The following is a 15,525-nucleotide window of genomic DNA, read 5'->3' as shown; positions in this document are numbered from 1 at the left end:
TCCTTTGGGGACGACCTGTGGCTTGTGGCTCATAACCCCTTACACCCCTTACGCCACAGTACAATACACACAGATCACAGTTACTTCGAACAGAGAGAGGTCCCTGCAGCTATGCAAATCCACACAGCAGGACAGTGTCAGTAGTGTCAGGGAACCCTCTCTTCTAAACCTGTGCTGCCACCTAACATGGCAGCTCTGCAGCTACACAAGGGAATTACTGTTATACCTGCAAGTGCATTGTGGTTAAAAACATTTCAATATTGCACAACATCAGAGTCAAAGTGCCACACGTTGTGCTGTATTGTCTCCTCATAAAACACACATCAGATTTTCATATTACAGAAAGAGGCTGTAAGACTTGTCAATTTGTGTCTGCTACATTTTTGGAGTAAATATGACAAAGAAACTACAGACAAGTTTAAAATTGTTTAAAGATAAGGCGATAAACTAACACAATATTGGGATAATTACATTTAAAAACCAATTAGGAAAAATGTTAATTTTTTTGTCTTTACTGACCTATCCTAAGCTTCAGACTCTATAGGACAGCCAACTTAATTAATTCTGTGTATTACGGATATGCACATTAAGCTATTGCTTCAGCCTCCATCTTTTTTGGTCTTCATATATATATTTGTCTTGCTTTACTTATTTTGTACCGGATTTCTTGTGCAAATTGAACATGTGGACCAAAAATAAACAGATTGAATGAATGCATAGAGTAAAGCAGCATCTTTTTACCATGTTGTGGCAGTAACATTTTTAGGACGCAGAACACAATGTGAGATATTTTATCGTTTTCCCTTCTGTCCTCTGCTGCAGGTGTTCCCTTGTGTGTGTGTGTCCACCATGTCGGATAAGATGTCCAGCTTCCTTCACATCGGGGACATCTGCTCCCTATATGCAGAGGGATCCACCAACGGTTTCATCAGCACACTGGGGTACGTCCATCCAGTTTGTGTGTGTGTGTGTGTGTGTGTGTGTGTGTGTGTGTGTGTGTGTGTGTGTGTGTGTGTGTGTGTGTGTGTGTGTGTGTGTGTGTGTGTGTGTGTGTGTGTGTGTGTGTGTGTGTGTGTGTGTGTGTGTGTGTGTGTGTGTGTGTGTGTGTGAGCCCACTTTACACTTCCCTGCAAGCTGAGCAGGACTCCGAGGGAAAGGAAGTCACAGGTTCTACAAAGTTAGAAAGACAGATTTTAGTCAGACACAGATTTTTGGTGCAAGCTTTTCCTCCTGGTCTTATCTGTGTGATGCCTGATGAAAATTTTTTGGCACGCATCACCCAGACATCAGTTCCCACAGTCAGTGAGTCAGTGGCAGAATGGGATTAACTAAGAGATTAATGGATGTCATTTTGAAGCGGAAATAGTGGTCGACCTTTTTAAAGAGGTGCTTTTGATCACAACATCACTAACAGTGCTGTGAGAAACGGAAATGCAGGGGTGGAAAATGCAGAGTTAATGATTAAGTGTGTGTGTGTGTGTGTTTGTGATGGCATGGCAGGTGTGGGTGTGAAGGGCGGAGTTAGACACTAATGGTAAAACCCTATTCAAAAGCCATTCATTCGCAGTGCACACTAGCAGCCGAATTGTGTTGTTTCCCTCCGTCTACATCACACCTGAAACACAACAGACCTGCTCTTTCTAGACCTGATTTTCTAGAAGTAAGAGGCACATTGATTATAATCTCCAAAAAATCATTATACTGGTGTTAAAGGGGACATAGCATGCCCATTTTACCACAAGTTGATATGGTTCCTTGGGGTCTTAATGAAATGTCTGTAACATACTTTGGTCAAAATACCACAAGGATCATTTAAAACAGCACCCTTTTTACCCTGTATAAAACAGCCCTCCACAGAGTGACCTGTTTTGAGTGCCTGTTCCTTTAAATGCTAATGAGCCAGCTCCCCCCTCCCCCCTCTCACCCTATGATTTTAAACGATATAAATTACATATTTTATATGATATAAATTATCAAATAGGCATCCCATACTTTGTATTCCCCTTCTGTTGTCCTGGAGTTTTAATTTTCCCAATCACATAATTAAATGTCCCCCTCTGCCCATCCACTACAAGCACACAAGCAGACAGACAGAGAGAGAAAGAGAGGTGGGGGGGGGTATGAAGACCATCATTTACCCCCGAACCCCGACATTCAACGGGTACAACAACAAGCGGAGAAAGCAGAATCGCGGGCTGACCTTATATATACAGTCTATGGGGCTGACCAGCGGAGAAATGCTCGTCCCGTGTGAACAGCCAGGCGGCTGCGCGCTTGAGAACGGCGCTGCGCTGCCTCGCTGCGGCGCTTCCGCGTCCGGTGTTAACCCGGCGTAACTACTGTAACCCGGCGTACAGTAGTGCTGAACACTGCGGAAGTCTTCCACACAGCCAGCAGTGTGGAAGACTTCCGCAGTGTTACAGTAGCGCTGAACACTGCGGAAGTCTTCCACACTGCTGGCTGTGTGGCGCTGACACAAATTCCAGCTCACGCATGGGAGAGCGAGCGGTCGCGCCCGAGCAGCTGCTGCAGCCTCCCAGTCCCAACGATCCAGACAAATGCCACATGTGAGTGAATCGCGGGCTGACCAGCGGAGAAATGCTCGTCCCGTGTGAACAGCCCGGCGGCTGCGCGCTTGGGAACGGCACTGCGCTGCCTCTCAGCCTCGCTGCCTCCGGTGTAAACCTGGCGTAATGAGTGTGGGGGGACGGGGGGGATGAGGTGGGGGGTGGGCCAAGACCATGTAGGGAGACTTCCAGTACCTTGTTACGACACAAAACCCAGGAAGCGCAATCGAGTCGCTCAAGCATGACGTTTCTGACTTAGAGGAACCATAACAAAACGCGCGAGTGTTTTTTTCCCAGAGTTTTTGGGTTGGTAGACATGCCAGATACCCACATTAACGTGTAGAAGCACTAACAAAGTGGAATTTGCATGCTATGTCCCCTTTAAGGTATCACTAAAATATCAGATGTGCAGTTATTATTACCTCCACCAAGAAGGTTATGTTTTTCACCCATCTGTTTGTTTGCTGGTTATTTTGTGTGTTTGTGAACAAGATTATGCAACAACTACTTGACAAATGGCCGTGAAACTTGGTGGAAAGATGTGGTCTGGGACAGGGAAGAATCTGTTCAATTTTGGTGCTGATCCATAAATGTTTTTAGCACTTTATTTAACATTGCAGGATAGATCTTTTTTTTTTTTTTTCACCAAGAATAATTCATGGATCTTGATGAAAAATTTCAAGCACAGTTTGGGAACTGATATTTATGAGTGTGTGCAATTTGCTGCTGCTTAATTGAATTTAAAGGGACTGTTGGGCCTTGGCGAAGGTATGTGCTCTGCTGAGTGCCAACACAGTTCACACTTTTCTCTTGCAATAATATTTTTGCTAGTAGAAAAACCATCAGATATATATATATATATATATATATATAACAAGGTGCTGTATGTGATATCAGCTCTCAGCCCAGTGTCCAGCGCCTCCTCCTCCACCCCCTTGCTCATGAAAAATGGAATGACAAAGACTGAGTCACCATTGAGACATTGGGGCCTTTCTCGAGTTCCAGTGTATCCCACACATGCACACACACACACACACACACTTTGGTGCACACAAATTTATACAAGCGTACAAGCATGTATTTACAAAATTGATTTGGCTTGTGAGCCTCTCACAACCACCAACACAGCAGCATTCTCCAAATCTTAGATTACAGAAAGAAACCGCGTGGAAAGAAAAGGAAAAAAAATCTTTGAGCTTATGAACTCATCCTGCCGAGCAGCATTCCCAGCTCCTGTTCGGGTCCCCAGAGAGAGAGGCCTGTGAGCAAACAAAAGGTTAAATGTGTTAGAAATTGTGTAGTGATCCCAAAGAATGACTTGTCCAGTTTGTTCAAATGTGTCAATATTAAGCTTTTGACCATCAACGACAGCTCTGACAGGGATTAGGGGCATCAAACATATACTGTACAATTTCTTCCTCCCCGCATATTGTCTGAGCTTTTATCTGAGTCTGCAGCTCTGCTCTGTGAGGTGCACGGAGAGGAGGAGCAGACAGGTCTGTTTGGACAACTGTAGACATTCCCCGGGAAAAAGGCTTGAAATGGATGTGGGATTTGGCCGGAGTCCAGCTCAGTGTTATTCTGAGCCAGTGAAAGCTAAATTTGTCACCAGAAATTTCCAGTTTGCCCACAGGTCACGTAATCCAGATTTATTTAATTACTGAAAGGAGTGTCACGGTGCTCAATGAACAAACAGGAAATACAAGTGTTGCTGCTTTCTTATATTACTTTATTGGTTTTATATTAGTGTTAATTTTAAACGTATTCAAGATTGCAAAAAATGGTAGTTTCTGCCACATACATGTGAAGATTCTGGGTCATCCAGGTCATGTTATCTTCTGGAGTTGTACACGTGTACATAGGCGACAAAACAAGCAATTCCAGTTGCCTATATGCACTTGTACACCTCCTGAAGAAATCTGCCACATTTTGTTTTTTAGATAATTAATTAAAAAAAAACTAATTCAGAAAGGAGTTGGAATTGGTTTTACAAACACTCCACACATATTTTCAGTTTACTATCATGGATGATGAAGGAAAACAACAAACTCACATTTCTGAGGCTGGATCGACTGATTTATTATAAAAACATATTTGACCAAATCAATGAAATGATCAACGGTTGTAGATTCATTTTATGTTGATTTAATGATTGATTATCTCCGTACCATTTCAGCTCCAGAATAAATAACAACTAATAGTAATCATTATTTATTAATGCAGCCCCACAGTACTTTAATGTGAAAACCTGTCCGCTGAATGTGATCGTCAGTGACTGGCTTTAATCTGTCAGAAAATAAAATCTACTTAATATTGCAAAAATATTCACCGCAAACTAAACAAAACAATGTGCACAGATGTCCAAAACCCAGAGCCCGAACTGACTGGTTGCCAGGGGTGTAGTTAATAGTGTTTTTCTGTGTTTATCTTCACAGCTTGGTGGATGACCGCTGCGTCGTCCAGCCCGATGCAGGGGACCTCAACAACCCTCCAAAGAAGTTCAGAGGTAAGAGATGGAGAGAGTCGACTCCCCTCATCCTCCCGAGGCCTGACATCATCACACTGACTGCTGTGTTTATACTGTGGGGTCCGTGAGAGACACTGCTGAATGTGTTATGCTGGGTTTCTTTGGTGACAGCCACAATATCCCTGCCCGATGGACTTCAAACAGGGGCTGCCTTTGACAATGTTAATGGGGTGTGTGTTTGTGTGTGTGTTCGTGTGTGTATGTGTGCCTCTGTCTCCATGCTGTGTGTATGTGTGCTTGCCTGTACACCTCGTCTTAGCACGTAGAGGCTGATGGAGAGAATCAGCTCTGATGTTGGTTTGATGGAAAACAACACACAAAAAGCTGCTTCCCAAACAAAACCTTGAGACGCTTCTGTGGGTGAACCCGCTATTATTAGCTCTCAAACAGGAAGTAGAACTCATGACCCTCAGTTCTCAGGCTAGAGGTTTATATCTCTGGGGAGAGGCCTCGCTCGACATTGCGCACAGAGTATAGTGTCAAAATAGAGTCTATTGAGTGTATCTGGGATACATGTCACAGGTCCTTGAAATAGAAAAAGCATGATGCTGCTGATTACATGTTTTCTTTAAAATTAACATTTTTGTATGTTTTTTTTAGATCAATTATGTTTCATAGTTTTAACAAGTTGACTAGTTTAAGATCTAAATAAACTAAGCTTGTTCAAGAAGTTAAGAACTGAAATAATTAGTTGAATAATCAATTTGTCAATTGACAAGAAGAAGGAACAGCTATTACGATTATTTGATGGACATTCAGGTCATCATCCCTCTGTGCTGGTGACTGCCAGTGGCTGGGGGAGTTATGTTTTGGGGTTTTCCATTCATTCGTTCTTGTGAACACGATATCTCAAGAACATCTTGAGTGAATTTCTTCAGATTTGGTGCAAAGGCTCAGTTGGACTCAAGGATGAACTGATTGTATTTTTGTTGTCAAAGGCCAATGTCGCTGTGACCTTTCAAAGCATATTTTTTGCCTTGTGACCATGATATATTAGGAACAACTCCAGGAAATCCTTTCAAATTTGGCACAAATGTTCACTTAATCTCACAGATTAACTGATTTAGATGTGTGTTACCAAAGGTCAAAGGTCAAGGCCACAATGGCGTCATAAAACCTGTTTCTGGCCTCTTGAACATGATATCTCAAGTCTGTCTCTAGGTAATTTCTTCAAATGTTGACCCGTTGTCACTTGGAAGTTGAACTGATTAGATTTCAGTTAAGATCAAAGGTCACTGTGACCTCATATTTGTCCTAAAAAAAAAAAGTGTGTATTAAAAAGGCACTGGTTGGCGTAGGCATACACCCTCGGGGCAGCAACTCTAGTTTTTCATGAAAAAATATCAGCTGTTATCGAGTTGATATTTCATCGACCAGACAATCGATAATTTAATTGAGAAAATAATTACATTTTCATTTAAAAAAGTGTCAGTTGCAACTCTACATAAATGGATATTAAAAGTAATGCAATTCTTTTGGGGGCTTTTTCTCAAATGGTTTGGCTTTTGCAATGTTCAACTTGATTTCAAACTTTTTCACCTTGGCTCTGAACTGTGTTTGCTCACCCTCCTATACCAAGTCCACACCCACTCACTTTGTACTAAGCTATCTGCTTCTATCTGCTGTTTCAAAGGTGTAAAGGAGTTCACTCTGTATTTAGAAGGTAGAAAGCTTTTGATGTGAGCAGTGACCCACACTTCTCACTCTTCACTGGGTCTCTGGTGTCCCAGGACAGGTTATCATCCCCCAGAGACGATAACTGTCAGCACAGTAAACACAGAGTGCAGACTGATACCTCCACGCCTGCAGCAACATGAAAGACGAGTCTCTTTCTCTCTATCTCTGTTACTGTAGCTCTCAAGGACTGTCGAGCTTATTCCTTTGACCAACACTGATGGCCAAAAAACATTGTAGCATTGTTTGTACTTGTCCAACAACTGTAGAAGTCTTTTTTGTAGTTTACTTAGCATCAGTGTGATCATATCTCTCCACTATCAACAGTCGAGCCTGACCTATATAAATATTTGGGGGCAGATGTAAAAAATGTAAATGTAAACGTAAATGCACATCTTTTCTGTGTTGTTTATTCAGTAAAATTAAAAACTATAGAGCAAAAGTAAAATAAGTTTTCATTTTGGCACCTGCAAACCCAAACGCAGATGCTGATATGATATAGATCCCTGCTTGTTTTTGCTGTGCAGGTATTGCAGAAACTGCATCACCATCTTTAGAGAAGTATAGTCCCATACCTTGCTGCCTGTTCATGATTGATACAAATTTAACTGAATTATTCGATTTAAAAAAAAAAAAAACAGTCGACAAGTTGACTTAAAGACGATCATATTGGCCGATAATCTCAGCAAACAGATATATCGGTCATGCTCTAGTAACCAGGCTCTGAATTGGCCTGTAAGATACAGGACCAGTGTGAAACAAAGCCGTTTTAGCTTTAAGTTTAAGTCATACAGGATCAGAACTGTTTGTAAATTTGATTATAATTCTTTGCAGGACTATATTTTGGCAGCAGACATGTGAAGGTAGTGAGGGAGTTGCCTACTGACTCACTTAATAGCCGGACTAATGACTTTCACTAATCGCTTTGCCTCCTGTAATCTTCCATCTTCGCACACTCATTTTTCCCTTGGCTCACTTCTAAAACTCATCACCACTCAGATGTCCTGCTCTCAATCGGACCCACTGAATGACTTCACCTCAATGTTCCTTTATGATACGTAATTGTATTTAGCAGACATTTGAACCTTTTTAACCTTTTTTTCAATATCCGTAAACAAATCATGATCATGAAAACATGAAGCTGTGGCTGAAAGCTTTGAGTCCAAGTTCATGCTGGCTCAACAGCACACTTGAACATACAGTACACTGCTGAAGTGGCTCCACACATGTCAGCTGCTCCTGACTAGAAGAGGCAGTAAGAGGTGAAGATGGTTCTATTCAAAGTTGGGATATCTCAGACCCTGCTGCTCCTGCTTCCACCCATATTCTTCTAAATCTCTATAGACCTATACAGCTTCGTGGATGTTAAATGCTATAGCAACCTTTTGCAATGGCAGTGATTATTTTGAATGGAAGCCATGGTTAATATTATTATTATTATTATCTTTGCAAAGGAGGTTATGTTTTCATGCTGTTTGTCTGTTTGCATAGATAAAGAAAAAAAGCAGATATCTCTTTGAAAAGAATCAGGCGTATGATAGAGAGTATATGAACAGGTGGATGATCTTATTGTACAATAACAAATCTTCCTTTCAGCTATATCAGAGAATGGATATCATGCCTGCGTTTCATGTTTGCAGAAAGTTTCTGTGTACATGATATAATATGTATCTGGTTTCAATACATACAGTACATGAAGTGGCCAATCAGACTTGGCAGAGGTGTGCGCTCTCTGTTCCCTTTTTAGTGAAATCTGTGCTTACTATGTCACGAACGAAAATGTATCAGTGCTGTTTTACAGTTAGTATCCAAGAAAACATGACAATAGTTTTACACTAACGAGAAACAATGACATACATGTACCATCACATGTAAATCAAATGATGACTTTTAAACATTGCTAACAACTAAACCTTTCTTTTTAAATATGTTTTTAGTTGTTCTTTTGTCAGCATTTCTCTGGAGCAGTTCTTGTGGAACAATGGCCTCTATTAACAACATACTCGAAATGAAACTTTATGAAGCATATTGAGGACACCTAATTTCGTATACACTCTGCTGTTCTGGACATATCAGAAACCTGCTTAGAATCCGTATGGAATAGAACAGAATGTATTTGATGTTGTCATAGATAAGTCTGAAGGAGTGTGAAACGTTATTAAACCAAACAAGAAGCAGGGTTTTCCCTGGTAAAGCAGCTGCAAACAGTCCGGTTGCGTGTGCTTTGTGCTTAGATATCTATACATGTTTCTTTCTTCAAACTTCTTTGGGAACTTCTGATTGGAGGACTCTGAGTCACCTCTGGCAGCACAAAAGCTATTCTGTCCCTCCTCCTTTGGGAGGCTCCTCGGCTGCGACAGTTGTGCAGAGATAATCCCGCTAAGTGGACGCTGTAAGGGCACAAGGCCAGACTATAGCCATGTCCACCGCTTCTTATACTGTCACTGCTGAGGTATGCATAACATTTCCTCCCAATGTAAACACAAGCACCCTCCACACAATCGCACTCTCGCCTGAGAGCACACGCTGAGACATCGGGACGCTTTGCTTAGTGTCTCACCCCAGACTGCATTTGAAATACCATTGCACACCTACACACAGTTCAGCAGAGCTACACTGAGCTACAGGCTGCGCACGAGGCAGGGGAAGCACACTGCTTTCAGTCAATTTCATCACAGTCTGTCATTACTTCTGCCAAGGAGGTTATGTTTTCACCCCTGTCTGTTTGTTTGTTTGTTTGAGCAGGATGTTGCAAAAACTACCAAACAGATCCCGGTGAAAGTTGGTGGAGGGGTGCTGCATGACTCAAGGATGAAGCCATTAAATTCTGGTGCAGATCAGAGTGCGGATCCAGGATTTATTTTTTCCCTTTCTATAACATTGCGAGACAGGGTGTTTTTCTGAAATTTTTCTTGATTTCTCAGAGAATAATTCATTGATTTTGATGGCAAAAAAATCAGTTTAGGGGCTGATATTTATGAGTGTGTGTTATTTGGTGCAAAACAAAATCATAGTGAATTTAAATGTGGTTTCATAAAGAGACTGCTGGGCCTTCTAGTTTGTACTTTTATCTCTTAGGCGATTGGATGTGGGAACAGTTTTCTAATTTGAAGTTTACAACAACATGATCAGATTGTTATCATTGCTAAACCAGTAGCATGTGAAAACCATTAGAGTCCTGGCTTCACATGTCTGCAACTATTGGGTTGTTTGCCTTCCTTTTAGATGTTTCTTTAAGTGCAGATTCATACCGAAACTATGCCTCGCTCTGCAGCATTGCCACCACCTACCTGTTGTCCGCCCCAACCACTGTTACTGTCAGACACACTGCAGACTAGCTGGGTGGTTCATGTGAGATAAACACCAGAAACAGTTCTGTCTTCAGTCCCTTCCTCTGCTAATAGCAACATGTATTGCTTTCCTGTCTTCAGAGCGATGAGAGCTCTTGCAGGAAACAATCAGGAGAACATGTTGTTGGTAGAGCCATTCATTGTCTTAGATGTACTGCAAGTGATTAGTTGCTTCCTGTATAATTTTGCCAACATGATAAAGAACCCAGGAGTTTGTGCAAACCAGGTCATTGAGGATATTGATGATTTAAAACAGAATAGAAGCAGTATAATGTGTTTATGGCTCCACAGTGTTGTCTAATTACTGCAGGGAAGAGTTGCTCAGATCGGTTCCAGAGGCACAAGCCGGCCTCACTGCCTGTGTCTGAACACTGAAGACTTCTTTGTGATTTGGACATGTCAGGATTTCTCTCACATGATGTGCTCCAGCTGCTTTAATGACAGAGCAGCAGAAAATGAAGAGGAGGAGAAATGGAAATTTAAGTTTCATAGTCTGAACTAATTCTGCCCTGTAGAAACCATGACCACTAAACTTGTGTACCATTGTGAACTATGCAGATGGAGTGTTGTCAGTCTTTATTACCCCCACCAAGGAGGTTATGTTTTCACCCCTGTGCATTTGTTTCTTTGTTTGTTTCTTTGTCTGTAAGCACGATTGTGCAAAACCTCCAGAGCGGATTACCATGGATCTTGGTGGAAGGTAGTGGTATGAGTCATTAAAGAACACATTCAATGTAGGTGTGGATACGGATCAGGGAGCAGATCCAGGATTTATCAATTTCTTTAACATCATGAGATAGGACGTTTTTTAACCATTTTTCACCATTTTCCCTTGGCGAATAATTCATAGATCTTGATAAAAGTGGATGGATCTTATGAGTGCTATTCTTTTTGAACTATTGTATTGTGCCTCTTCATTTGAGGCTTTAATGAAAGGACTTTTTTGAAATTACTATAAACACAGGGTTGAAGATAAGTGTGCAAGTGCGCTTTCATTTTAATAGTCAGCATCAGAGAACTGAAACACTTTATTTGGGTTTACAGTTTGCTAATAAAGGCCTGTGTATGTTTATCTTTTCTAATCAGCATGCTGCATAATAATAGGTTATCATTTATGCAGTGCACAGGGGACAGCCAGAATCGAACATAGCTTTGTTTATGGCCTGACAATTGATATGTCGGTGGTAAATGCAGTCAGGTTTATGGGGTGGCAGTGCCAGGAGTAAACTCTTGTGTTAGGTTGCAGGGACGTTAATGAATCCCTGAGTTGTCTGCCCTGTGGACCAGTCCCACAACTTCCCCTGTGCACTGAACCCTACAGGAATTCTCACCTCACATCTCAGCATTACTGACGGGACATGTTTCCCAGCTGACTGAGTTTTACAAGGCAAATGTCGAGTGTTGACCTGATCATATATCACATGCTGCAATTGTGTGTGTGTGTGTGTGTAGATTATGATCAAAATGGCTGTGTCAAATTATGCTGCAGCTCACTCGCCACAGAGGAGCCTCCAGTGTCTGTCTTCATCCGTCTTTTACACTTTCAAGCTCGATCCAGTTCCGGCGAGAACATAGCGTTCAGTTTTTATCTACGTTGTGTGAACCCATGAGCGTAACAAATACACATTTACTCAATTCACAGCACCGAATAGCTCCAGGTCTCACCCTCTCTCTTTGTGCTCTCTTTCTCTGTTTCACATTCTTTCACTCTCTTCCTGTCTTCCTCATTTCTCTTTCACTTCCTTTTCTTAGTTTTTCCAACTGTATTTTGGATCAGGCTTAAGTAAACCATTTCTGATGTGGGGTGTGAGAGGGAGGTGGGGTGGGAGGAAGATTTTTAGGGAGATAGAGGCCATTAACTCCGAAGGAGAGAATGACATGGTTAGAGGAATTCAGAGAGGAGAAAGGAGGGATGGTAGAATATCGAGGGGGGAAAGAAGGAGTCCCCACCCTCCTCTCTCTCTCCCTCTGTCGTCCCACTCCCCTTCTCTTCACTGGCCTTATTTGGTCATGTTACTGCGGCTATAGCCGGAGGAGAGCGAGAGAAAGAGAGGGAGAATGGGGGAAGGATGGACAGATTGTACTTTTTTTTTTCGCCTTCTCAGAAGAGAGAGCTTTGGTTTGAGGAGAGGTGAAATCAGAGTGAATCCAGCACACAGAGGCAGAAGTTGCCGGTGGACAGAAGTTCAAATCTGTCAGAGAAACACCAGCTTGTGTGTATTGTACAACTTAAAACTAAAGCTGTCCAACTCAACAGCTTTCAGCCTGTGTGCGTTTCGGCTGCAGTCGTGCTACTCGTTTGAGAAGAGGAACTCTTCTGGGACAAAAGAGGAACTCTGTTATGCTACAATCCTATCAGCATGCAAATCAAGGGCCCGTTTTTTCCTCCTCGTGAGTTTGTTTAGTATCTATGAAAATGAGCAGCACTATCAGAGTCTGCTGACGACAGCAGCATCTCACCGTTGCTGTGGTTACATACGCCGACTCTGACCTCAACTTGTTGCTGTGTCACATAACAAACACACATTTTGGGACAAACTGATACAACACAGCAACATTCTCCAAATCCTATGAGGATTAGAGGAGGAAATGTATATGACACACACACACACACACACACACACACACACACACACACACACACACACACACACACACACACACACACACACACACACACACACACACACACACACACACACACACACACACACACGCGAGGGTGTGATCACATAGAGTGGGTTAAAGGTTCAGTGTGTAGAATTTAGTGAGATCTAGTGGTGAAGTGCATGTTGCAGCTGAACACCCCTCACCTCACCCTCTCCTTCTAAACATGAAATAGAACCTGTTTTAGACTTCAGTTTTCATAAAAACTCAAAAGGTGTTTAGTCTCCTGTAAAAAACATGGCGGCCTCAGTAGAGAAGATCCTCTCCCAATGTAAATATAAAGTATTTAAATATAAAGGGCTCATTCTAGGGTAAAGAAAACAATTCACCCAATTTAGATGAAACACACTAGTGAAAACATCACTAGGATTATTTCATATTCACTTCCTGCCAATAGATCCCTTTCACCTAAATCTTACACACTGAACCTTTTAAATAGTGAGTTTCTAATGTTTTTTTCTCTTTGAATATTTCACTAGACATTTCAAAAAGGTGTTTATGAGCCTGTCATGTTATTTCAATATCATTTGTTTTATTTCAGGCTGTTTTATTGTACGTTTTTGTTTCCACATGTTTCAGTGACTAAGGCTTTTCAGCGTTGGTTGGTTTATGTTTAGCTCTGACCCCGTTTCCCACACTGCAGTGCTGACCTCTGTCACTCATTGTATTCTCCACTTCTTTCCTGTTATTTGTGTAATGTAAATCCATGTCCCTTTCTTACCCATAAACATTGTTGTCAACCTCCAGTTTTTTCCCTGTAGATGATCAAAATAAGTCTGTTTCTGCATGCTCAGATTTATATGAACATGTCAGCCTGTACTTGTATTTTCTGTCTCTGTACATATCTCCCCATTACAGATGAATCTTTGTCTCTCTCTCTCTCTCTCTCTCTGTGCAGACTGTCTCTTCAGACTGTGTCCTATGAACCGCTACTCGGCCCAGAAGCAGTTCTGGAAAGCAGCGAAGCCTGGAGGGAACACGGACACAGTGCTGCTCAACAAGCTCCATGTGAGTGAAGTGACAACATGTTCAGCCCCCAGCCGTCCTCACCACACACCAGTGCAACACACACAGACCTGTCCGCAGGGGCTCACAGCATACAGAGAGAGAGAACAAGAGTTACACAAGGCGAACTTTATTCTGGATTTGGATGAAACTTGAAAGCCAGGCAGTACACTGAATATTCACAAACCAGAGTATAAGAGCAGTTTCAAAGGAGATTTGCTGAGTTAGACTTTTAAACTCCTTTTATAGACATTTCCGAAGCCTTTCACTCCTACTATCCTACCTTTCCGCCCTCTACACGCTTCTGTCTTACTGTGTTACAATACCATTTAAAGCAATATGCTATCTCACCACACCGTCATAAAACAGAAGATTACAATCTCACGGTTGTTTCTATGGAGATGTGAGTTTTGGGTTAAAGCCCCTCTGCAGAAGTGAACATTTTCTGCCTAAGAACATGTGTATTTTGCCACGCTTTACCCAACAGCTAACCAATCAGATAACTTGTTACTGAATGACTGTGTGTGAGTGTGTGTGATTTTCACTCTTGTTTTCTCTGTTCTCTGCCAGCATGCAGCCGACCTGGAGAAGAAGCAGAATGACTCTGAAAACAAAAAACTTCTTGGAACAGTAATTCAGTATGGGAACGTTATTCAGGTTTGTTCTCCACAAAGACAAATCATCTGCTTGATGTTATTCAGATAAGCTTTGTTGAGACTTCCACAAACTTTTGATCAAACTGAAATTGCCCTTGCATGCCAGCAATAGAGATGATTGTCCAAAACTTCCTATCTTGAATTTGATTAATGAATAACCCCTTCAATAATAAACAAATCATCAGTTGCAATTTCCATCATCGAAATTGAAGTCAAACAGAAAAAAACAATTAAATAAAGCATATTATTGAATTCATCCTGAACAGAGGTCCCTGATAATTAAACAAAAACAGACTTAATATTATACCCACACATAAAACATGTATGATAATAATAACATATTTAATTTATATAGCCCGTTTCATACATAACATACACATCAGGTGCTTACACCTTTTGCTTGTCTATACACATACACATCGTCATATAAAGAACAAAAATCCATATGTTTAAATAAGTGTATGGTAAGAAGACAATCTTCAGTGTAGTTATGCAAAACGGTAAAAAGACTATTTATAACTCAAAACACTTAACAATACAAGTCGCTTTGTTCATTCACGCAAGCATTCATACAGCTTTTTCTATTACACTCCATTCATTCATTGTTGGCACAGCCATCAGGGGAAATTTGGGCTTCAATATCTTGCCCAAGGACACTTAACAATGCAGACTGTAGCTGCTGGGGATCAAACTACCGACCTTGTGGTCAGTGGACGACCATCTCTACCTCCTGAGCCGTTAGAGCCTGTAGATTCTTTAGAGAGTAGAATTTGTACCTCATTCTTACCTGTTGTAATTTCTTAAAAAGCTGGCAGTAATAACTTCTTTTAGTCAGTCACCGTTAGCACCACTTCTTCCTCCCATCACATTTCATCATGTCTGGTGTATTTCTGTCTATTGCCTCTGCACAGCTCCTCCACCTGAAGAGCAACAAGTACCTGACGGTGAACAAGCGTCTGCCTGCGCTGTTAGAGAAGAACGCCATGAGGGTGATGCTAGACACGGCAGGAAATGAGGGCTCCTGGTTTTATATACAGCCTTTCTACAAACTACGCTCCATAGGGGACAGTGTGAGTCAT

General features: G+C 41.7%; 1 protein-coding gene across 7 annotated transcripts in view; it reads left to right on the top strand.

The window, feature by feature from the left end:
* LOC117761880 (inositol 1,4,5-trisphosphate receptor type 1) overlaps nucleotides 1–15,525 on the top strand; it is an 82,334-nt gene that overhangs the window by 1,022 nt on the left and 65,787 nt on the right. For 6 of the 7 annotated variants that reach the window (XR_004613897.1, XM_034586195.1, XM_034586191.1 and 3 more), the window contains exons 1-5: nucleotides 850–941; nucleotides 5,003–5,073; nucleotides 13,684–13,793; nucleotides 14,361–14,447; nucleotides 15,358–15,516. Coding sequence is in view for 6 of the 7 variants with exons in the window: in XM_034586195.1 (XP_034442086.1) it covers nucleotides 850–941; nucleotides 5,003–5,073; nucleotides 13,684–13,793; nucleotides 14,361–14,447; nucleotides 15,358–15,516 (519 nt within the window). In the remaining variant the exon portion in view is untranslated. Of the gene's footprint in view, nucleotides 1–822; nucleotides 942–5,002; nucleotides 5,074–13,683; nucleotides 13,794–14,360; nucleotides 14,448–15,357; nucleotides 15,517–15,525 lie in introns of those variants that run through there. The other variant, XM_034586189.1, reaches the window with a different exon arrangement.

The sequence above is a fragment of the Hippoglossus hippoglossus genome, chromosome 5 (assembly GCF_009819705.1).
Source record: "Hippoglossus hippoglossus isolate fHipHip1 chromosome 5, fHipHip1.pri, whole genome shotgun sequence".
Lineage (NCBI taxonomy): Eukaryota > Metazoa > Chordata > Actinopteri > Pleuronectiformes > Pleuronectidae > Hippoglossus > Hippoglossus hippoglossus.
The sequence above is the reverse complement of the archived record's forward strand: the minus strand, read 5'-3'. Positions and strand labels throughout refer to the sequence as shown.